At 45.9% G+C, this 24,800-nt stretch overlaps 1 protein-coding gene across 3 annotated transcripts in view; it reads right to left on the bottom strand.

Annotated features, from left to right (window-relative positions):
- The window catches only part of KIF13B (kinesin family member 13B), a 119,387-nt gene continuing 94,587 nt past the window's right edge, over positions 1-24,800 (bottom strand). For all 3 annotated transcript variants that reach the window (XM_066180122.1, XM_066180124.1, XM_066180123.1), the window contains 5 exons: positions 18,582-18,699; positions 18,156-18,289; positions 9,076-9,138; positions 6,629-7,610; positions 1-4,254 (listed from right to left, as the gene is read on the bottom strand). In XM_066180122.1, coding sequence (XP_066036219.1) covers positions 3,962-4,254; positions 6,629-7,610; positions 9,076-9,138; positions 18,156-18,289; positions 18,582-18,699 — 1,590 coding nt within the window. In that variant the 3' untranslated portion in view covers positions 1-3,961. The remainder of the gene's footprint in view (positions 4,255-6,628; positions 7,611-9,075; positions 9,139-18,155; positions 18,290-18,581; positions 18,700-24,800) is intronic.

Raw genomic sequence — 24,800 nt, 5'->3', positions numbered from 1 at the left:
TCTAAAGAAGACGTTTATTCAGGTCCTGCAGGCGGCATCGCACGTATGATACAGTATTACAGTCATTTAGTATGGTACAGAAATAATTAAAAACTTTACAACTCATTACAAAGTCTCTTTGGATTTCAGCTCATTTAAAGTACACGGAGCCCCTGCAGTGTCTGACCCCGGCGGGGACACACGAGCTGGGACGGGCTCCCGGGGAACCCAACGGGATCGCGGTTTGGGAACGGTGGAGAGGGCAGAAACCAAAGACGGATACGGGAGATGGAGGAACAAGACACTTGCTCGTGACCCCACTCGAGGTGTTGTGAAGTGTGACCAGCCCACACCGTTCCTCACTCCCTAAAATCCAGGCACCCCGAGGCCGCCCAGCCCTTGCTGCCGGCTGCTGGCCCCGGGATAAGGCACTGGGAAAACGAAATCTTGTGCAAAGAACGGGAGGAACCGGCGGAGAGACAACGGGAGCATCGCCACAGACGCGGCTCCGGCAGCTCCAGAGGGCAAGGACAGGGCTGGATAACACCCAGGGCCTGCTTGGGTGGGGTTCCACCACTGTGGGGAGGAATGAGAGGGTTCTGCCTTTGTAGGAGAGCACAGGGCTGGTGAACGATCCAGCCCAGCCACGGACAAACCCCTCTGTCCAAGGACCCGGGCGGTGTCACCACACAGAATTTGCTTCTGTTTGTTTTCCTCAACTCAACAACCCCCCGGAACAGCAAAAGGGCCAAAGCCTCGGGGTGAACAGGCTGGATTTTGGACATGGAGATCAAAACGCCTCAAGAGCTGAACCTAAGACAAGAAAAGGGCGTGGCTTGGCTTGAGAAAACCCCCAAAGTCCCTCTGGGCAGCCTCCTCTTGGCTGGCTTGGTGCCACAGACACCCCGTGGGGAGGAGGGACCCCCAGCCCCGCAAACACAGGGTGGGATGGAGCCTTTCCAACCCACCAACACCGCTTTCCAACAGTCTGAGACCCACCCACGATTCAGGGACACAGCCAGCAGGACTGAACCCCCGAGAGACACCAGAAATGAGACACTCGGTGCAAACGACACTCTCCTGCATTAAATATTCTTCTTCCCCGTATAAAGTGCATGAAAATCTTGGAAAAATCTGCATAGCTATTCACACACCAGCCTCAGTGCTGGGTGGTTCCAGTTAAGAGCACCTCCTCCTTTAGACTGAGAGCAGAGTTTTTTGTAATATTATCAGTAAAAAATAGGTATTTTTTAGTAAAAACCTCCATGATGGTTTTTACCTCTTTTCTGGTTATTTGGCTTAGCTGGGGCAAAGTAACAGATGGCTTTGAGTAGAGGAATGTGCACTCACTGTGCCAAAAATTTGAAAAACACCTTTAGAAAAGACCTCACGTGCCCAGGAAAGCTGTAAGGGAGCAGGAGAGAGTCAGGGAATCCTCCAGGAACACCCTCACGGCCAAATTTGATGGTTTTGGCTTTCTGGAGCTTGTGCTGCATCAGGGTGATTTCAGGGTGCAATCTGAGAAGCGGTTTTGTTCCCAAAGTCAGAGGAAATGGTGAAAACCAAGAGAGCTCTGAGGAAGGTCCCCCCTCCACGAAGGCACCGCGGGCTCCTCGTGCTCTTCGTTCCCACCGGATTCCTGGGATCATCCCAGCCCTACTGAACAGAATTTGCTTCCAGGAGAAGTTATCCCAGCGGAGGCGGCAGGTGTGGGCTGCTCAAACCACCCTTCACACCCCTCTCCGTGGTTCTGCAACACAGCTGAGAGTGGGAGGAGAGAGAATCCAGCCCAGCTCAGTGGGATCAGCCTCCAAGCCTGCAAACACCAAACCATGGCCAGGGCTGGAGCCCGAACAGGCCAGAGGAGTTCAGAACCAGCAGCAAAAACAGGGAACCATCAACCCATCTCCTTCTGCTCCTCCCCTTCTCTCCTGCAGCCTGGACACCTTTCCGTGGGCCCTGGGGAAATCCTGGATTCCCACACACCAGCATAAGAAAAGAGGATTCCAAAGGACTTGGAGGTTCCTCCTTTTGCATCGCCCCGAAGGGGCTACCGAGCAAACATGGAGGAGTTTTAAAGACATCCCTAAATCCAAGTATCTGAAATGCTGAGACTAAAAACACACAACTCTGGGGAGGGGCTGTTTCACATCGGCTTCTTCCGGCAGCACATCAGAACAAAGTGCAATTAAAACCACGGTCAGGGTGGAGTTCAGAGAACCAACAAGGCAGTGTAAGAGGCATCAAATTAATTAGTGGGTGGTCTTTCATTGGCAAGACTCCTCAGACCCCAAAACGAAGAGTTTCACTGTATGGGCTGTGTTCATAAAACCGGTTTTAATTTTAAAACCCGGGATTTCAGCATCCGAATCCTTTACTACCCAATTCCTCCCCCATCGTGGCTTGGATGGACAGGAGCTTCGTGCAAAGGGAAAAGAGGGAAAACTGTACACTAAAAATATCCTTAGAAAGCTGCTCTGTACATTTTATATTAAGATTTCTTGAGGAAAATTTAGGAAACACTGAAACTACTTACACCAAGCTGGAAGGATACACAACCCCTGGCAGTTCTACGCAGGCTGCATCGGAACCCAGCCCACTTATTTCTGCTACAGATTAGTTTCTATTTTAATTTTATTCCTTCTGCATAAATGATATTAATTACAGTAAATCAGCATAATTATCTCCTTCACTAAGCATCCCTATCTCCTTTGATGCCAATGGAGCTTTCCCTTGGACCACGGAACCAGATGTTTAAGGCACTTGGATACCCACGGGCAGCGACTGGAGAGATATTAAAGTTTAATCATTAATTCAGCATCCTAAATAGTCCCCACGTAGCTAAAACATCTATTGCTCAGGCTGTCCAATCCCCCCGTGATGACTAAACAAGATATAAACAGCACAGGATAGAAAAATCTGTGGCTTTTCAGGATTTGATAGGAGAACAAGCGTCGGCCGATCCGTGCGTGGCCACACGGACAGGGATATGTCTCCTGTGCCACAGGCAGCTAAAAACCAGCCACAAATAAAATCAAGTTTTTATAAAAGCCAAAACCTCCCCCTTTCCAAGAGAGAGGCTGGTTTTGGGGATGAGAGAGGCACCTCCTCTTTGGATCGGCGCTCAGGATGGTGCCGGGAGAGCTGCTCTGTGCAGCGCCGGGCGGGGGATGATTGTAAAGCGCAAACATTTCACGTTTTAAAAGAATAAATAAAAATAAATAGAACTGGATTGATCCTGTTACGAAGGCAGAGATGCCCTGCTTGGCAAAATTCTGAGTGTCTCCAAAGGCTGGGTGGGAACAGGGAAGCACTTCAGTGTTGACACATCTGCAAAAATCCTCTTGGCCCAGAGGGAGGAGCCAAGGAGAAGGTCCTGTCACTCTGGGGCAAGTGAGAGAGGGGATCCTGCCATGGTGAGAGCAAACATTAAATGGATCCAAAATCAAAAATAGGACAGAGCTGGCCACGGGCTTTCTCCCATTCCCAACAAACCAGTTGGGAAGACCCCACTGCTTTCCACAGGAGAGTGGGATAACGGGGCAGTGACCCAAACCGGCACTGGTCCCAGCCACACAACCCGATACAACAGAGCTGTTACTTTGGGGGGAGGTTCTTCGGGAATCGCCCCGCACTTCGAGGGATGCACTGGTGCCTGGGGAGGATTCTGTGGCTTTTGTGGGAAGCTGTGCCGTGGTTTGACCGAGGAAGAGAAGGAAATCATTACACCCACCCAGCGCCGCTCGCCAGCCCCGGCTGCCATCGGTTGCCCCCGGAGGCGTCAGGACTTGGGACAAGGAAACGAAGAATCCAGCACCACGACAAGGCAAAGAATTACCGTGTCAATCACCCAGAGCAGAGAGAACAAACCCTTCATTAGTGTTTGCCACCAACTGGAAGTTGGGATGCTCGGTTCCCCTTCCCGAAGCCACCGGCTTCCCCCCGGCCGCGCGTCCCAGGGCGTTTGCTGGGCTGGCATCTCTCAGTTTGCCCAGGATTTCCTGTTCTCGGCGTTCTTCTGGCTCTTCTCCAGCCGCAGCGTGGATCCTCCTTCCGACTTGGCCAGGGCCGTGAGGGAGGCGAGGTTGGAGGCCGAGGCGGAGAAGTTCCCGCTCCTCCTGTTCTCCGCACCCGCCGCTCCCTGCAGCCTCAGGCCGGTGCTGCGGCGTCGCGCCGGGCCCGCGGCCCGCCTGACCCTGCCCGGCTTCACCAGCAATCCATAGCCTGGGTTACACCTGAAATACTGCTTCCCTCCGATGGAGCCGTCGTTCTTACCTGGGACAAGAGAATCAGGGCGTCACGGACTGCTCTGGGATGGGAGGGGAGTTAAATCCCACCCCGTTCCACCTCCCACCGGCCCAGGTTGCTCCGAGCCCCGTCCAAGCCGGCCACAGCTTCTCTGGGCACCCCTGTGCCACCCTTGTAAGGAAGGATTTTGTTTTTTCTCCTGCCAAATGGGTTTTATTCTGTGCAAATTGGTGCTATGGCACCCAGAGAAGGAAGCAAGGGAAAAAATGCTGAGAGGGAGAGCAATCGTTCCCTAAAAACACACGCCAGAGGTAAAATTTCCCTGCTGAACCCCAGCGAGGCACGGAGAGTGACTCGGAATGGGACACCCCACCTCGGTCCTTCCTTCCCACTTGCTCTGTAATTTCTCCAGAAGTGGTAAATAATCGGTTCCATTACCAAAGTACCAAGAAGGAAGGAAAACCAGACATTTAAAGGTGCTTTTGGCTTTCTGAGCTGATGTTTGAAGTTGAGGATTGTCACTCTGGCCGTGTCATAAACCCTCCACAGAACAGGAAGGATAATTTCTCTACGCTGGTGCTGTTAAGATCTTTATATTTCTCAGTTTAGATAATTCAAAATTCTCAGGATCACTGTTCAGGGATTGCTCCCATCCACAAAGGAAAGGTGGAAAGATCCAACAGCTCTTTAACTGACATAAAGTCACCCCTTTGGCTTTCGGGGTGTTTCCTTCTCCCTGCCACCATCAGCACCCCTGGGTCCAATGTACCCGCACGTGGCCAGGACTTGGATTTCCATGTCCTTGGAGTTCTATCCCTGTTTGCAGTGTGACAAAGACCCCACTTGGTGACCCCATTCCCCAAGTGAAGCTCCAAATGTGCCAGAAGCCAGATATGCTCCAACAAATCAGGATCTTAAAATCCTTGTGGAAACAGAAGGGGGGGGGGGGGGGTAGGGGAAATTCCAGCAACATCAGCAGCTGAGTTCCCAGCAGGCCAAGACTCTCCTGACTTTTCCATGGAAGCTGCTGCTTACTGGGATGTGCAAACAGAATCAGCACTAGAGCAGGCTGACAGAGGGAAGCTGACCTTCCAAAACTGAAAGGAATCCGTAAATACATATTTATTTTTTTAAAATGAGGCACAAATCCAGGACTGATGAACTACTACAGCTTGCAAAAGGTTCCAGATCTCCAGTTTGCTTTCCAGGATGGAAAACTCCAGAGAGTTTTCTGAAACCAGCTGAGAAGTCAGTGCCCAGCTCAGCTCTGATGAGCACGCGGGGCACAGGGAGATTTGGGAGCTCTGGATCCTGGACAGTGCTCTGCTGGATGAACTGCTCCAATCCCAGGGAAATGTGCAGCAGGGAGGAGTTCCCTGGGATGTGCTGATTCACCACCCAGCCTGGGAGTGCTGCACTTGGCTAAAAGGATTGGAATAAGGAGTTTTATGTGCCCTGGGTAACCCCAAATTCTGTCACTGCCACTGCACCTCTCCACTGGCACTCCCTGACTTCCCCCAATCCTGCCTGCTCCTAGAGAGGAAAGGGCTTGGGGAAGGCTGGACTCCAGCAGGGATCAAATCCCAGCCATCCTTTCCTCTTGTGCTGGAGACACCCTACTCCCACATCAACAGCACAGGAACAGCAGCAGCCTCCCCAGAAAGTGCACCCTGGTTTCCAGAAAAATCCTGGAGAGCCTAAATTCTGGGAGCTCCACAGCTGTACAGGTAAGAGTCAGGCAGGGATGACAAATGAGATGGTGAAAGAAACCTCGAATTATCTGGATGACCTGGTGGTCAGTGGATGATTATTTCCCTCTGCTTTTCACATGTACAGGGGTGTGTATGTGTATGTATAAATATATATACACACACACTATATATATACACGCACAGAAATAGTCTTTTGCAATTTTAAAGCTTAGTTTAAAATAAAATCCTATTACCTCTTAATACCTATTAAGAGACTTTGCAACTCATTTAGGCTAAATGTCCCTTTGAGTCAAATCCCACAGCTCCCGTTGTGCTTTGAACACCCTTATCCTCACACCAGAAGCCCGGAAGAGAATCCTATGGACACAAGGCCTGTCTCCCGCAGCTATTGCTCACCAAACCGCATGGAAAAGGAATCCTGATTCCTACTTCCAGTGTAAAAAGCTGGAGAAATGACCGAAAAGGGACAGTCAGGGATCACAGAATGGTTTGCGCTGGGATCTCAGAGGGGTTGGGAGTGAGAGCAGGTTTGGAAAAAGACGACAGCAGGGGAAGACCTTTTACATTTCCCTTTTCAAAACGCCTCCTGCAATGGGCAATAAACTCCCCAAGAAGCAGCTTTAGGATGAGCTCTGCCAGCTGGGACACGCCAGCTGCTTCCCACATGTTTTACACAGGGATGTTTTTACCTGAGGGCAAATCCAGCTCCACACCAACCCACGTTCCTTCCTGGAAGTCCGTGGGCCCGATGTACCTAACGATGCCCGTCTTATTCGTGCCCACTGTGACATATTCTCCCTCTTTCAGCCACTCGGGAATTTCGTTGGCGTCTTCGGAGTCAGAAATCACCTCCAGTTTTTCCTCTGCCGTCTCCGACCCGTTGTGGTTCAGTCCACGGGCGCTGGAAGTGCTCTTTTCTCCTTCCTGCTGCTCTTCTGTGCCCAGGGAACTGGTGGGATCTGATCCCAGCATGCTTGTGAAGGATCTCAGCTCCGACGTCTTCACCTTCTGGATTTTGAAGGGGGAGGCTGCGGCGCTGGGCAGGTCGGGATGAGCTCTGGGAAACCCCAGTTCCAAAGGCCCAGAAGATGTTTCCTTTTTCCTGGCTTGTCCTGCTGACTCCACTGATTGTTTGGATATTGACTCCTTCGGAGTGGAGGTAGAGAGAAAAGGTTTTGCATCAGTGGCTGCAGAGGAATCGTTTCCCTGCTCGCTGGGGTGAGGGGAAGTGCAAGACTTCCCATTGACTTCGGGGCTGTCCCTCGGTCTGGGGGGAGCACTTGGGAGGCTGAAGGTGGGGGGATTCTCTCTCTTTGTGGCCACAGAGCTCTCAGAAGCCCTGTCTGAGTGTCCCTGCACGTCAGAAGGGACCTGAGCCCCTGCAGGAGCAGGGGAGTCGCTCCCTGCAGGTGTTGGACCTCCCGGCTGAGCCACAGCGTCGCTTCCCACCGCCAGGGCCTCGGAGAGGGTGGCTGTGGAGACACTGTGGGAAAAATACCCACTGGAGGCTTCACTCAGGGGGCTTGGAGGCCCCTCCTGGCAGTCCTGGGCCTGGGTGTCCCCCGTGGGCTGCTGCAAAGGCACTTTGGGTGTCTTCTCCAGACTCTTGTCCGCCTCGGGCGTCTGCGCCACGGTTTCCAGTGGCTGCTTTGCTGCTTCCTCTTGGCTCATCTGAAACACAGGGAGAGAGGGAACTCTGTTATCCAAAATATCTGGGCTAAAAGCACAGATACTAGACCTCTGGGAAGCACCAAGGCTTTGAGCTTATCTAAATCCCAGTGTAGCTGCCATCTCCAGAAGATGGAAGCTGATCCCAAGTCAGCCCTGCCAGCGTGGGAGGATTGTCAGCTCACTCCTTCCATTAATAAGGGAAGTGTCAACCCCAAGAAATACACTCCCCAATATTTACTGAAAAGTTATTTATGCTACAGGAATGGTCATTTGCTGTTTGAACAGCAGGATTTATATGGGAATGGGAACCAGCCGTGAACCATAAGTCTCTCACAGTTATTTGGCTTAACTCTCTGGGTGGATAAATCATCCCCCTGCACCTAAACTGTCATTTCTGTCCCCATTTCCAAATGCCATTCCCACCTCAGTGCCGCCAGCACCTCGCACTTCCAGAGGATGAAATTAACTGCACCTCACGAGATTAACAGCCCATTTCAGTGATGTATTTCTTGGCTGTAAAGTTTACTAAATCTGATAGATCAATATCTTTTGCCAGCACATGTACTCTAAAAGATTAGGATGTCTCTAAATCTCTTTGGGAAGGAGGGAGGGAGGAGAGTGCTAATAGGAAGTGGGGGGAAAAAAGAGGTTGGAGAAGGGCAGATTTGAACAAATCCTGTGTCAGGTGAACATTTTTGTTTATTATTCACAATTTTGTGATTTCTTCCATCTAATGGTTGAGTGTCCCAAACTATAGGATTTTCAGCTTATTCCCAAAATGCCTTTTCCACTGGAAACTTAAGCAGCATTTGAAGAAAGAGGGATTTGACTGGATTGCCAGAATTTCAGAACCAAAGGTTTGCTATTGCTAAGAGAAATGTAATAAAAAAAAAAAAATTAAAATATTGCAGCAGATTAAAAATAGATTGTTTTTTTTTTTTTTCCTGTGGCAAGGGTGGTATCCATGTGGACTCAGGAGCTTTGCTCTTTCTCTGGATTTTCCCCTTGGATAACACAGGTTTTTTAAGACAATAAAAGCACAGTGGGAGGAAGCTGATGTGCTGCTCAGGAGACTGAAGTTCTGCTGAAAAGTGGGAGATCACAGGCTCTATTTTCTCTCCAGTTTAGCAAGAGTTTTTTCCATGATATCATGGCAAAATGGGTAACTAAGCTCCACACTTAGAATTATCCTGCTTATAGACACTGTCAGAGCCTAGAAATTTTCCTTTTAAAGCAGCCAACCAGCTAAATTTCAGCTAATTATCTGCTAATGCTTCCAAATATCAAAGTGTAACCAGGAATAGGAGAGGAGGTTTTGCCAGGACCTAAAACACCCAGCAGAATTTCACAGTCTCTCACAGGGAGGCAGCAGCACAAGTGCAACAGGTTTGAAGCAGCTGATGCTTTGGCCACCTCTGGCAGGTGAATATCAAAACTGTATCCTCACATCCTGGGATGTGCTCACCTGTTTCATCCTTGCAGCACCGGCATCCAGAGTGGCTGACTGAACCATAATTCGTGGGACAGCCTGGGAGGAGGGAAAGGAAGAGAATCATTCAATGAAAGGATTAAGTACTGGCCAAACTGGTAAATGTGAAAGCTTGTGTTTGAAATTTGGGGATCCTAAGCAAACCTTTATCACGGAAGGATGGAAAACTAAACCGGACTTTCAAGACTTGAAATGGAGTTCATAAAAAAAAAAAAAAAAAAAGAGGGAGAAAGGCTTTTTACAGAGGCAGAGGGAATAGTTTTAAGCAAAAGAAAGATTTAGGTTAGATATCTGGACGGAATTGTTCCCTGTGAGGGTGGGGAGGCCCTGGCACAGGGTGCCCAGAGAAGCTGTGGCTGCCCCTGGATCCCTGGAAATGCTCAAAAACCACCTGGATGTGGCACTTGAGGACATGGACTGGTCCTGACCATGGGGGTGGTGCTGAGTGACTGCTGGACTTGATCATCTTTGAGGCCTTTTCCAACCTTAAGGATCTATGCCTTGATCTCCAGGACTCTTTCAGCTTTTCCGGTCTCTAAATTCAGCTTGAGTCTGAGCATTATTGGCTTTAACACAAAAAAGGAAGCCAGAATCCAGGTTTGTGCATCCCCTTTTCCAGGAGGACATTCCCACTGCCTGCTGCACGGGGCTGGATGCACAGGCACTGACAATAAATGGCCCTCACTTGCTCCACATTCAAGTTTTTATGTTGCAGATTTGAAATAATCTCTCTCCTGAGACCCGAGCAGCATCATTGTGACACCTGATATAAATCTGAGGTTATGCTGTCAGCTTGGGCTGTCACACAGGAGGGGAAGGAACCACCAGATCAGTGGAGAACTTCAGGAAAAGGGCAGCATGAAGAGAAGGAGAGAGGAGAAAAAGGCAGAAAAAAAATCTCTTTAGCACTGTTAAATAATGCACTGCAAGGGCAGGTTCAGACTTTGAGGGGAAGAGCTCCTTAAGGAAGATATATTACACAATTTGGGAGCTGCCTGCTTCTATTCTTTTTTTCTCCAAGGGCCTGGAGGATTCCTTCTGTACAAACATACAGGCAGTGCCCAGCTCCCAGACAAGTGATTCCCAGAACTCAACACTGTTTAAAGCACTGAAACCTTCCAGCTGAAGAGTGAGGAACCTTCTCCTGCATATCTTCTAAGCCCAGGGAAGCAGGAATATGACTGATTTTCCCCTCAAGAGGAATAAAGATGGGAGAGAAGAACACAGCTTTTATTTATACAGAGATTGCCGGGCATTAAAAAACCAAGGTGCTTCAAGGTAGAAAATAAAAAGACAAAAAATGGACAAAACCCCAACGGGGTCACCATGGACCCAAGTAAATTTTCTGAAGACATTAAAGCTCCAGTTCAGTAAAAAGAAGCAGGTGAGAAGGGTTTTTCACTTGTTCCTAAATCTGCTAAATGAAAATTCACCTCTGGGATGGGGTTCAGAGCAAACTGACTCTGTTTTGAGTGCACAAGTTTGTGCATTTTGAGATCCTCATGGGTCAGGACCTGGGGCTCCAGGAAGCAGACGGATCAGAATGAACCAATGAAGAAACCCTGCAAAGCTGAGGTTTTATAAAACTTGTCCAGCCTTATTATCCAGAAATAAGCACTCAGAATTGGAATAAGGAAAAGTATTTACAGCTATTTCTCAGTTCCTTGGATTCCGTTTTCTCCCTTTAAAACAAATAAACAGAGTAAAGTGTTTGTTTGGGTTTTTTATCTCTCCAAAACCTCCAGTCTTATAGCCTGCAAATCCACAAAAATCTAAAAATCCAGTTGGTGCCACACAGCAAAAGAAAGAAAACCATTAGGCTTTAATCACTCCTCATCAAGTTCTCCTCCTGAAAGGATGACAGATCTCCCAACTACAGTAACTTTGCCAAGCAAAGTTTAGAAAAACAGGGAGAAAAAAGCAATTCTGAGAGGTGGCACATGCCCAGCCTTGGTGCTGACAAGAAGCAGATGGGCAGGAACACCCTCACTGGGGCATGAGGCCACCACACCAGATCTGTGGGATGAAATGCAGCCAAATTGTTTGGGGAGGGTGGGGGAACACACTGAAAACAAAGTCTTAGAACTATCTGGGAAGACATGGCTGGATGAAAAATATTTCTGGATGCAGAGCCAAGTTCTATCATTAAACGTTTGTAGATAGTGGCTGCTAAACTCGACGTATCTATTTATCCACTGGCAAAACACGACCCTTTTACAGTGATGATTTCTGGCAGAATTTCTTCAATCAAGCTGACAAAACACAGGGTGAGGGAGAGAACATGAAAGCTTTTCACTTTAAAGCATCTTTGATTGTCTTCTCCTAAGAGCTGCTGCTCTGTGCAGGGAGATGATGAGGATTCAGAGCCTAAAGGGGCTGCAGGAGAGCTGGAGAGGGACTTGGGACAAGGGATGGAGGGACAGGACATGGGGAAATGGCTTCAAACTTAAAAAGTGAAGATCTGGGTGGGATATTGGGAAGGAATTCTTGGCTGTGAGGGTGGGGAGGCCCTGGCACAGGTTTCCCAGAGAAGCTGTGGCTGCTCCTGGATCCCTGGGAAGTGTCCAAGGCCAGGTTGGATGGGGCTTGGAGCAACCTGGGACAGTGGAAGGTGTCCCTGCCCATGGCAGAGGGGTGGAACTGGGTGAGCTTTAGGGTCCCTTCCAACCCAAACCGTTCCCGGATTCCATGGCAATTCTATCAGTCTTTGATCTCTACAAGTGCACATTTTCTGCTCACTCAGAGGTCACTTTGCACATTCTCTGAGGTGACCAAAAAAGCCCAACCTGCCGCTCTGGTGAGCTTGAAGAGGAAAAGCATTTGTGTAGCTCCTCAGCTACAGAGGCACCAACATTGATCCTGAATGAACATTCTTTTCTCCCACATATTCCACATGTACATAACGGCCACTTCTTCCAAGAGCTCAGCAAAACACATTTGGTATTTCTGTGTCATTAAACACTTTGTGAAATGCCTCTGGCAGCTGTGACTGATGACTACAGTGCAAAGCCTTTGATTTCGTGTCACTTGGAAGAAAATCCCTCAGTATTAACACTCAATATGCAGAAAGTTCAGTGGCATTTAAGAGAACAAATCAGGCCAGTGCAGCCAAGAACTGCCCTGTGAATGCCAGGTATGGCTGATACAATCCTAAAGGGACATTATCCCAAACTTCCACTGCTCTTCTCTTTGCTTTCCCATTCCCAGACAGGAGTGGCTGAGCCCAAGGACCTTCCCACTGACAGTGTTACGGTGCCATCACTATTTAACAGCAGCTACTGGGGAACTTCTGCAGCAGGACAGAGATTTAAATTCATTAAACAGAGATTTAAATCAGTTTGGAGCACTCAGGATAAAATACTTGCACAAGGCATGCACGGAAATGCAAAGAGAATTCCAAATTCCCTACTACACAGCCCTCCCAAAAAAGAATCCATATTTAAAAGGTACCCCCCCAACAATATTCCTCTCGAAAATTATTTCAAAATTGAGGGCTAAGTCATTAATCACTCAAATATAAAATCTCCTGCCTTCCACGATAAGATCTGAAATCCGGTGCAAGTTAATTTGTTGGGGTTTTTTGGTGTTTGCTCATTTTCTTCTCTAAATACACTCTGCATTTAAATATTAACCCAAACAACCCCCTCTTATCCCACATTCCCTATGTGGAACGTTTCAGCCCATAATAAGACTTCAGGATTCCCCATTTCTAGTACAATTTGTACAAAATTAACCACACCATTTCCAACGCAGCTAAATTACTTCATTTCTAGGTCCTGGCAGATTAAAAGAGTGATTCATAGCCATTTTAAAGTTAGTTTATAAAGAAATACGAGTGGTTTGAAACTTCCAAAGCCAGTTTTCCACACTCATTCTCATCAAAAACTATTTGTATTTGAGGATGACAGGGAAAACTGAGCTCAGAAAGAAATCAAAACACCGACAACTGAGTCACAAGGAGACACACAAGCTCTGCTGTGGAGCTCTGCTGATTGTAGCATCCAAATGATTTTTCACTTGAAACTCTGAAAAAAAAAAAAAAAAGCCTTCAAGATGTTAAAGAAGGTTCTCCGAGGCCACATTATTTACATTTGATTAAGGAATGTCAGTTCTAGCAATTATACTGTGCATCAGGCCCATCCATGAAACTGTTATTTTTTAATGGACTGCCAGAAAAGGGGGTTTGTCTATTTAGAAAGCCGTTCATTAACTGCATTGCATTAGTTTTTAAGATTAATTTCTATGTCTGCATCAGAAGGTAGAAGGGGAAGAAGTGACAGCTGTCCTCTCCATGTGGCTACACCATAAAGCAAATATGAATTATATGGAAATTCAAAGAGTTTATATTTTCTGGGGTTTTTTTAATAAATCTGTGACTCAAGATCTCTCTCTCAAGCCATGTGCTAACGAAAAGACACCTGAGCATCCAAAAAGATTATTGGATAGGAAGGTGACCAAAATCCACTCACCAAATTGGCCAAAGAAATTTCCTGCTGCCACAGCAATGCCAAAAAATCCGAACCTGGAATTTAACATGTCCATTTTTAATGTCAGCACCCAGTGATGCCTTGAAATGTGATTACACAGGCAGTTCCTGCAGAGCCACGGGGCCACAAGGGAAAAGAACAGGAATTCTGCTTGGTGCACACTGGGAAAGCCTCAGCATGTGAATAAAAGAGAGGAGTTTCAATTCCTACATAATATAATTAAGCACAGACAGATGAAACTCTGCTTTTGCCTCCACCTGCATATTTTACACAGGGATTTTAAGCTTCTCCCCCATCAGCACTGAGGGTCAGAAGGCACCAAATCTTGCACTCTGTGGTTCTCAGCTTTTTCAAGAACAGGCTGGGAAAATAAAAAGCAATTCCAGCCATCGAGAAAGGTTTAAATTGTTGGCTTTTTTTTTTTTTTTTTATTTACAGACTACTGGCAATTAATTTAAAGGCACCAGATAAAGGAGAAAATAGGCATTTTCTAACTTTAAAGTACATAAACAGCTTCATCAGAACCCAATCTTTTAGGTACATAAACAGCTTCATCGGAAGCCGTTCTGCGAGTTACATAAAGAATCCTATTATGCCAAATTAATTCAATCTAACTAATTAGAGAGCAGGAAGTTCTTTCAATTATTTTATGTGCTGTCTGAGAAACACACTTGAATACGAGAGCAGATTTCATTAATTGCGGTTCATTATTCTCCAGATTAGTTACTAAACTTGCAGCAGAAGGTCAAAGACAGCAATTTTGTTCACTGCCACCACCTTGACTGGGATGTCTCTGCTTTTATTCTATTTTTTTAATTTTTTTTTGAAGCTCAAGCAACCACTCTAAACAAGGGAAGATCACTTTGTAAAGGTAATTTTGTGTGGGCTCGCTCACTTTAATGCTGATGCCACTCTAAGTAATGGGCAGGGCTGAAATAAAAAGCTGCTGAAATAATTTTTAAGGTTTATTTTTATAATGACTGATCAGAACTGATCTCCTTTTTTACCTGCACAGAGATTTGGTGCCACAGCCACTTGGAACAGTCATGGTGAACTTCAGCTCCAAACCTGGAAAAAGGTTCAGTCCTGCTCCTTTGGAAATTTGCTTTTCTTGGAATCATGGAATATCCTAAGCTGGAAGGGACCCACAAAGATCACCCCGTCCAACCCCTGGCCCTGCACAGACACCCCAACAACCTCACCCTGGGCATCCCTGAGAGTGTTGTCCCAACACTCCTGGAGCTCTGGCAGCCTTGGGAATGTGCCCATTCCCTGGGGAGCCTGGGCAGAGCCCAAACACCCTCTGGGGGAAGAACCTTTTCCCAAAATCCAGCCTGAATCTCCCCATATCTCAGCTTCCAGCCCAGGAAAGGATGATTGAGATCCTTCCATCCCCCTTGTCATTTCTATTCCTGAACCTTGCTCTCCCCAAACTTTTCTTTACAGCAACAAAACTCCAGCAGCTCTTAGTTAAGGGTGAGATTCCTCTGCAATTAAAGCCAAAAAGTCCTTTAGGCTTTGCCTCTCCCTTGCAGTTTTTTAGTTTACCACCCACTTCTCCCACCTTGCACATTCATTTATGCTCCCTGCCACTGTGCACTGACATTTCCTTCTCCCACAGACCTAGAGGTGCTGTTCTGTATTCCCTGAGGCTCAGAAAGATGATTTTTGTGTCCCCTCCATGGCACAGTTTTCTCCAGTTCCACAGGAACTCCTGGCAGGTGAGAGATGAGGCACTGAAGCTGATGGGTTGGCAGTGACCCCCCAAGCCCCCTGTGTACCTCTGATGCCTTAAGTTTTATCTTTCATGTTTTTTCAGATTCTGTGCTGCCCAGGTGTGTGGTTCTGAGCCTTATATTAAGTGTCAGTGAGCTCTCTTCACAGAGTAGGGCGACAAATCAAATCCTTTTCCTGCTGGAGACCAAGGACAACGGGTACAAGTTTTCAAGCCCAAAAGCAAAAACAGCAGTGGACTGAAGAGAGAAAACAAGAAGGATGGGACACCATAACCTGAAGATGTAATTGGAAAATTAACTCCCAATATGCAAATGGACCAAAACTTATAAAAGTGTGACAGCTCGTGACCGGTTGTCCATTTTGTGACCGTTTTGTGTCCACCCTGGGTGTAGCCCTGGCCAGGCTCTTGTCCTGCCCAAGGTGTATCCTTTTAGGCCTTTTAATAAATATCTCCTTTATTCCCTTAGCTCTGCCCAGTCTCCGTTCCAGCTCAGCCTTCCCAAGGCATCACCTCAGCCATCCGTCACCACCTCCACTCAACTCCACTGCCCACATTTACATCCTCAAGCCATTAGAAAGCAGCAGCACGGGAGATTATGGGATGGGATATTCACGATCTTCAAAAGCCAGACTTGCTGCAAAGGCACCTCTTGATTTTTTGTGCTGCACAGAAGAAGCTGGAGCTGATTCTGGGGCAATTCCGTCAGTTTTTTTCTCTCTCTTCTGTGCACCTTTCCTTACATTGGCATTAGGAAAAGGTTCTTCCCCCAGAAGGTGTCGGGCACTGGAACAGCTCCCCAGGGAATGGTGACATTCCCAAAACTCCCAAAACTCCAGGAATGTTTGGACAACGCTCTCAGGGATGCACAGGGTGGGATTGCTGGGCTGTCTGTGCAGGGCCAGGGGTTGGATCAATGATCCCTGTGGATCTCTCCACCTCAAAATATTCCATGATTCCCTGGGATTGCTGACAGCAGTGAAGAAGCCCCATTTCCCCACGGACAGAGCTGCAAGGAATTTGTAAAACCTCTCAAACCAGGGATGTGCATTTCCAATACACCTGACTTGTTCCATTGCAAAACCTGAAAGTAGAGAATAATCCTAACATTTCGTTCTATTACACAGATCCACTGGTCATGGAAACCCTGGGCTGCTCTCCAGTGCAAGCACTGAAGCATCACAAACTCCTCTTATTTTTTAAAAAACAAATCATCAATAGCATTTCCCCTCCTATTCAAAATCCTTGAGATCCTGACCTGGTTGACTTTCCATAGTAATCCATAACATAAACTAAAATCTCATTAATCTCTCTGTAGTTTAAAACTTGATTTCTAGACAAATCATCCACGACTGATCTTGAACAAGAAAGGAGTGGGAACAGGTGGTTAGACTAGAGGCAGGAAATTAGGCCTCATTTCTCCTCTCAGCTCTCACTGATTCACTGAGGATTCAAGAAGGTGTGAAAGGCTCTCACGGCAATTGTAAGAGCACCTATTTGCATCTTTCCATACCCAAATACCTTTAAAGAAAGTCACCACCTTCATTTTAATTCTCCACAGTTCATAGATGAGGAGGTTTGTACAATTCCAGCCCCAACACCAAGCAAAAGGCAACACGAAAATGTAAAATGAATCCCCAATCAAGCTAAAAATATTTTAAAACCGCTTCATTCTTATTTGTGCTACATTTGCCAGAAATAATTTAAAAAATACCGAAGTGTTAGTAGATTTATTTTTGTTCTATCTGTTTAACATTTTACTGTCTTGCTATTACGCCAAAACAACTTCCTGTACTCCTGGGATGTTCTTGTAACAGCAAGTTTAGTTTTAGCAAACAAGATACCTGGATTCATCCACAAAAACAAACAAACAAACAAACAAAAGGAGTTATTCAGGGATTTTAGGGTTTGTTTAGAGGAAGATATTCTTTAAAATGTTTGCCCGTATGGCAAGAGGTAAGGAAAAGTCTGAGTTAATTAGTGATGAGCTTTCAGAACTCCAGGCAAAGGAAGAGGGTGAAAGCAGAGCCAGCACGGGCAGAATGGATTCCCAAAAACTTTCACACGAGATCTGGATCCAGATTCATCTTCACAGCCGTTTGTTGAACCTCCCAAATTTACTCCAGAGGGAAATATAAATAAACTAAATATAAATAAACTACAGCCTCACAAATAAAGGAGATTCTATGATTTACAACTGGATTCTCTATTTCATCTGGTGTTTATTTTTTTTTAAAGATAGAAGTGTTTTTTCCAGTCACCTTGACTGTGCATCTGCTCAGAGCACAGAAGCCACACCTGGAGCAGGTGGGAGCTTTGCAGCACAACATCCAAATAAACAAACAAACAAATAAATAAACAAACAAACAAATAAATAAAGGCATTCAAAATCTAATAGGTAAGAATGAACAAAAGCAACTTCCCCAAGTACACAGGAAAAGATGGCAAAAGGTGACACGAGCTGGGGTGAGGGGTGGGAGGGGATGGGATATGAAAGAAGGAATTAAAAATAGAATTACATTTTCCTCCTGGCAATACACAAAAAACACTAAGTGCCCTTCATAAATTTCACCATTGCTGCTGCGAGTGGGAGGCCCATAAATCACCCTGGGAGTGGAGCTGGCACCTGTAAAAAGCCAAGTGGGCTGACTGTGTGTCAATAAGTTCCAGCAGCTCCACTAGCCCTGGACAGGATGGAGGGGAAATGGATCACGAGGCTTTGCTGTGCCTAAAAGCTTGGTTTGCTCTGCAACAACTTTTATACAACAGCTCTCTGCCAGCAAGCCCAGCAGCACTCACCAATATTGGATTTCGTGGGTGATTTAATGCCTTACCTGCTGTGCAAGGGGAGAGCTCTGCCTGCCCTTTTTCTCATCTCTGACAGGGAACAGGGACTTCAGCAGCTTTGGCATCTGAGGCACGAAGGACTTGACAGGATTCAGGTAGGAAGCAGCCAGGCTACCAATACCTGTTGGAAGTAAAAATATTAATACATGAAAAAAGCTATTTTTCGGGGAAAGGGGGGAAAAAAAACACCCAAAGCTGACCAAAAACTCTCTATAAAAATTTTTTTAAAATCTTCTTTTTAGTCTAAGATGACTTCTGTGGTCAAAGAATTAGCCAAAGGGAAAGCACTCTCTGACTTTAAGTGACACTCAGAAGCTGCAGTGACTTCATCCCACATTTAGGAAGTTCCCTGAGCTGTAGGAGAGCCCTTACCTGGACCAGGAGAGTTTTCTGAGCTGAGGAAGAGCCCTTACCTGGATCAGGAGAGTGGTTTTGCTGCCCAGGGCTCGGCAGGGAGGTACGAGATGGACTAATGCCTCTACTGGAGTTTGTGGCACCTTGGGACACATCTTGCTGACTCTCCCATCGACCCTAGGGGGGGGGGAAAAAAGGTGTTTTTCCAAGTTAGCACAGCAGCAGGAGCACAGCAATCCTGACACACCCTGCACACACCCTCTGCCAAGCTCAGAGTGCCAGAGTTGAGGAAAGACCCTTCCCCCAGAGGTGCTTTTAGTTGGCAGAGCCAGCCCTGCAAAGATGAGCACCCTCAGCGTAAAGGCACAGACAAAGTTTGTTCCTAGACCTCACAGCTGTAAGATTTCACCCACGTGCGCTGCTGTGTTTTGGGAGCTGAGTATGTTACAACCAGGTGAGAACAATACGGTGCTGTCTGCCCAAAATTCCTGAATATTTTGTGTATCTACTCAGGAGTAGTGGAAGCACTGCCAGGAAAAAGGGTGAGGACAGAGCTTTAAACAAGACAAGAAATACAACACCTAAAGGCCGGTTGTGCCTGGGGCCAGAGAAATGAGGAGTTGATCTGATCAAGAGGAAGCAACTGTGGCACTGCGAAGTTTTCTGATAGCCTGGGAAAGAGAAAGCTGGAATATCTAAGCTGTGGATAGCAGGAGCCACAAAAAAGATTAGGACAGGTTAGGGTTTTGACACAGGTTTTGAAGATGAAACAAGATTATTTTCAGCCCTACAAGAGCCTGATGCAGATGAGGAAGAAACAGTGACAGAGAAAAGAGCAGCTCCTCTGCCTTCCCAAGATCCCAGGGCTCACTGTGGGTTTTCCCATGGATCCCACACACCATTCTGCACACGAGGGGTGACTTCTCGTGCTTTTACAAATTCCACTGTGGTTTTGAAACTTTCCTCTCAAACTCAAAGCCAGAAACTGGCTCAGTGACAAAGCCTCTCTAACAGAAAGAAACCCCAGGCCACTCACATCACCATGTGAGTGTCAAAGAATCTATGTGTCAAAATCCATTTTTTACTAATTCTCTCATCTTGCTAGGTAAAATCATTCATAAATTCATCTGCAATGATTATTCCAAGTTGCTGGCCAGGGTGTGTCTCTGCTGGAAGTTTCACGTGGATGCGGGACAGGGCTTGGTTTTACTTCACCCCAACTGAGTGTGCAGAGCTGGAAGGGCGACCAAAATTCCTCATGGGGTTGTGCTGAAAACGTCTGAGGGAGGCACACATGCTAAAGCACATTGCAAAAGCGGCTCCTTCTCATTTACCTAATTTCTAGGAGACCTGAAGGCAACTCAATACCCATTTATGAGCCTATGGGTCAAAAAAAGTCCAGTCTCAGACTCTTCAAGGAGTCTCAGGGTCTTGTGTGAAAGTGTTGTCCTGTTCAGGTGGCAAAATGTTCTCAGGATGAGCTTGCAAAGCTTCACCTTTCCACAATCAGAGGCTGCAAGGACAGGATGGTGCAGCCTTAACTGATAAAAACTGAAGTCTAATCCCATCTTCTTTTTTATGAAGAATTTTGCAGTGGCTGGTGCAAAATCTGGATTTTATTGTACACCTGAATTTTGCTTGTGGAAGGGAAATACTTTCACAGTAAAATGGTGCAGGAGTGACAAGGGATGGAAGGACCTGCTGCATCCCAGACCACAATTTTCATGTGTTTTTTTTTCCTGGAGGAAGAGGGGGGAAATGTGCTTTCTCAAGAAGCTCCCCACTGTTGTATGCAAGGAATTAATCTGACCTTGAACATAAAAAAGACAGGCAGCCAAAATAATTTTAACTGGAACTTGAAGTCATGAATGTTTCACAAATAATAAATAAGCCGGGATAGGAGGAATAGATTTCTCCAATGGGTTGAAGGTCATGGTGAGCAGCCCAGGGCAAGAATCATTTCCATTTGGATCTATAAGTCAGTCCCAGGGAAGCTCTCCCGCTTTGAATAGCAAGTAACCTCGCTTGGGCAGAGCAGGACCTGTCCTCAGCCCTCCTGCCCCAGGAACAGACAGTGCTGCTGCAGCTGGGAAGACAAATTTGGGATAACTGATGGATGTCTGAGGTCACTGAGGCATCCTGAAAGTCAAGCTGGGAGCAGCAGGGGTTTGTTTAGTCTGCTCTTTTTGAGGTCTTTGGAGTTTAAGCCCTTCTGGAAAGCTTCCTGCTCTGCCCATGCCTTATGCCTCCAATTCCAGCATTATCTTTGACCTGCAACTCATTTATGTCTTACACACATCTCAAGAGCCACGTCTGAGGCTGGAAAAATTCCACAAAATGCTTCCATGAGACCATGTTTCCTATTCCTCATCCCCAAACTCTATTTTTTTTTTTTTTTTTTTTTTGGCTTTTGTGTTTCTATTAGTGCAGAGTTCTCTCAGGTGGCCTTATCATGTGAAGAGATTAATAAAAAAATGGAAGACTCAAACCAAATAGCACAAGACTTGAAATAATTTTGAAATACAGGTTTTGTTGCCTCCTGGCCTAGTCTGCCACCAGCCTGGTAGATGCTGGCACTGGATGAGGAAAAAGAGTTGTGGAAGGGCGAGAAGCATCTGAAAGCTTCATTTTTGGAGAATACAAAGCTTGATTAGTGATCCTTTTGAATCTTGAGATGGTGATCCTCTTAAAGACAAGCAGATCGAGGTGACGCATTTTGAGCTAAGCCCGAGTACTTTTGGAGACCACAGAAAAAGAAGAAACAGAAAGAACATCACAAACACTCAAGAGTATTGCAGCTTACTAGAACAGGGACTCAAGTGCAGGCAAAGAGCAACTGAGTAATTTTCTGAGTCATGATCTGTTGAGTCAGGAGTGCCCTTCACTGACTGCTCCAAGACAAAAATTATTTCAGGCAAATATCTTGACTTTCTAGCCCTGTTTGGGGAGTGCTGAAAAAATGGGAGTAGGTAAGAACCAGCAGAACACTTTCAGAATATTCATCCTGCACAGAAAGAATGGCAACATTTGGTGACTTCTTCTGTAGGAAAAGGCTTTTTTCTTAGGATCTTTCAGAAATTTTGCTTCAGCCTTGGTGCTAAGATGCCTACATTTTCTAAATTGTTTTAACTATTTTGCCAGGCTAAATAAAGTGAAGGTCCTGAGAACAGGAATGAGAAAAGGGTTTGTGTGGTTGGTTACTTAAGGCATGTTGGGTTTTTGAATTACCCTTGCTTTGGAGAGAGTGCAGAGATCACAGTTTTAGCCTGAAGGTCAGATTCGTGACCCTCAACTCTGAGATGACAACAAACCATCAAAATTAGGTTAATCAGGGCAATGGGTGGAAAAACATTTGGAAAAGAAAATACTGGGGACAACTGGAAGTGTCAACTACAGTGCAGAGGGAAAAGGTAATTCATGAATGATTTCACTAAGCTGGATCGAAAGATAACCCATGTCAATCTCATGGTTATTCAATTCTCTTATTTTTATTTTAAAATAAAAATAAAAAGAATTATTAACTACATTAACTTGATGAAGTTCCCAAGTTTCCCACCTGGAGTCATCCAGCGTTCTCCTGTGTTGCTTTGTGCATTCACCAACTGCACCACTAGAGGTTTTAAGTCTATTCTTATTATTATTGAAGTGCTGTGAATCTTTCCTCTCTCAAGAAGGGTGGTGAGAGAGAGGAAGCTTATAAATCATTTGCCCAGAGGAGTCATCGTTTCATGAATATATTTGCTCTCTGCCAAGTGACCAAACAGAGGTCAAGTGATTTAATTTGACAAATCAAAGTAGCCACCAGAAGAATGCACGTCCCTTGATGTGTTTTAATGCAGAGCCGTTCATAAAGTGGTTTATTTTTATAACACCTTCCCCTCCTCTGCCTTCCCTTCTTTCACACATCCTCCGTGAAAAAAACCCCAGGGAATTTATTTCATGCACAAAACCTTTAGGGCAGGTAGGGATGATCACTACCTAAGTCATCTGGAGGCTTTACCTGACAAATCTTTCCTTGAAGTTGACAGACCATTAAAATGCAGCCACTGGGTAAGAGAAATGAATAGTTCTTGTGTTTTATTATTTCAGCAGTTCAGAAAAGGCTTAGGAAAAGGTGACCACGGAGCACTGGAATACAAGCAAACAGCTGGGACACACAGCTGGGACAAAAGGCACTTGTTCTCACGAACAGCAGGATTATTCAAGTTCAACCTACACGGCAGCAATTTGCTGAAAAAAACCCTCTGGTTCCCAGGAAAAACCTGAAGGTTGAATGGCACCATCTTGTCTTACTTGGATTTTGAGCTACAAACACTGGGCCTTTGGGAAAGGAAGGACAACTGTCCAAGACAAAAATGGTTCTTGTCAGAGGTGTTTGAGGAGCAACTCGTGATATTTTTCATCAATATGTGATTCAGTCTGATCTGTAAAACACCTCAGAAGTGCCTTCCATTCATTGTGCCTCTGATTCAACCAGTTCAGTCAACTCAATTTTTAAATTCAGCATCCAACTGAATTAAATTAAATTTCCAACAAAAGCCCCCTTGAACATGAAAATTCACCCCCTGTATCTGATATCAAGACTAAGACACTCAATACCCCCGCATCACCTGATGTGCAAGGAGAAATCAAACTTATCTCACTCTCCCCTAACCACATCTGCAGTGGTAACAGGAGGAAAAATTGCCTTTTTCTCATTTAAGCAGACGGAACCTCGAGGTGAGGCCATGTGCAGTCCTGCTGACAATCTGAAAGTCCATCAAACTCTTCTGAAGTAAATTCAGAAATTAAAAATTCCCAGACTTAAATATTTCCCAGGAATGCGCAGCTCAGTGTGAGAGTCATCCTGCTCCCTGGAATCTCTCTATGCTGTCAGCACATTGGGATATTCTTTAAGGTGTTTTGTTTTTTTTTCCCCCAAAATGTGCCAATCCCACACCTCTGCTCCAGTCCTGCAGAAGGACTTTTCCAGCTCTTCAGGAGGATGTGACCACCCATCCATGTTTTTACTACCAAAGTCTGCAAGATGAACCCATGCCCTAATTATTGAAATTCCTGAGCTGCCTGCCGCAGTTGCATTGACACCATTTTTAATTCTTATTTCAACACATAGAATATTCTTGTTTAATACTCCTATTTTATTTTTTTTTTAAGGGGAATGAGCCCTGGCTCTTATGAGTGCTGGAGAATGGAGCAGCATCCACACTCCAAACTTTACCAGCATGGATGATGCTTGACAAAGAGGAATGAGACTCAGAAGCCCTTTCCACAAAGCTAAAAACCCATGGTAAAGGCAGCAGGGATGCAAGGAATGACAATTAGAGGAGAGAAATAAAGTAATGGAAAAAAAAGTTAAGGAAAGGAATATTCTGGAATGTTCCATCAATATTCTGCACCCAGTTTAGGTGTTACTGTCCTGTCACTGCTTTTCCCCGTGACACATTGAATCACTTGTTTGGGATTGGCTTTTTATAACAAAAAACAGCCAGTTCCTGGAAAAATGACAATAAAATAACAATCTGTGACTGGAGAAGACTTTCTTTGCCACCAAATTTCTTGTCAAGGCACAAAGACATTCAGCTTAACCAAAACTCTGCCTACCAAGCTATCCTCAGGTCCTTTATGCTAAAAGGGACAGGACTGATCTCACCAGTGAGTTTTGTTAAATACTTCATTGGGATCACAAAAGCTTTTCCTCACCTTCCTACTGAAACTGGATCATTGCATGACAGAACAGTTTGGGTTGGGAGGCTTTAAAGGTCACCTAATTCCACCTCCCTGCCATGGGCAGGGACACTTCCACTAAGCCAGGCTGTGCCAAGCCCTGTCCAACGTGGCCTGGAACCAGAGATCCGTTCAAAACCAGGAATTCCCAGCTGGGGAGGTCACACCTCCATGTCCTGAGGAACAAGTGCCTTGCATTGAAGCTCACTGCAAGCAAGGGGAGCAGCTCCAGCACCTCAGCTCCACATTCCTGCAGCACAGAGTCTCTGTCAGCAACTACAGCCACGGCCAAGAGCTGCAAAACCTCATGCAAACCACTGCCAATAATTCCAGTTAACCAAAGCTTGGGAAAAGGGATCATTCCTCTGAGAGGATTAACACAAAACTAAGATAAAGCACGTTTTCCATTGGCCCAGTTATTATTTTAAAGTCATTTGTTCACAGAAATCAAGAGTTGCTCACACTGAACTATAAAAGCCAGAAAGCCTGAGCAAGATTTTAGAGCAAGTCTCCACGTTCATCTCATCTCCAGGCAGATATTTAGATATTTGCTT

The sequence above is a fragment of the Chamaea fasciata genome, unplaced genomic scaffold, assembly GCF_029207755.1.
Source record: "Chamaea fasciata isolate MVZ Bird 193981 ecotype frontalis unplaced genomic scaffold, bChaFas1.0.hap1 SCAF_3, whole genome shotgun sequence".
Classification (NCBI taxonomy): Eukaryota; Metazoa; Chordata; class Aves; order Passeriformes; family Sylviidae; genus Chamaea; species Chamaea fasciata.
The sequence above is the reverse complement of the archived record's forward strand: the minus strand, read 5'-3'. Positions and strand labels throughout refer to the sequence as shown.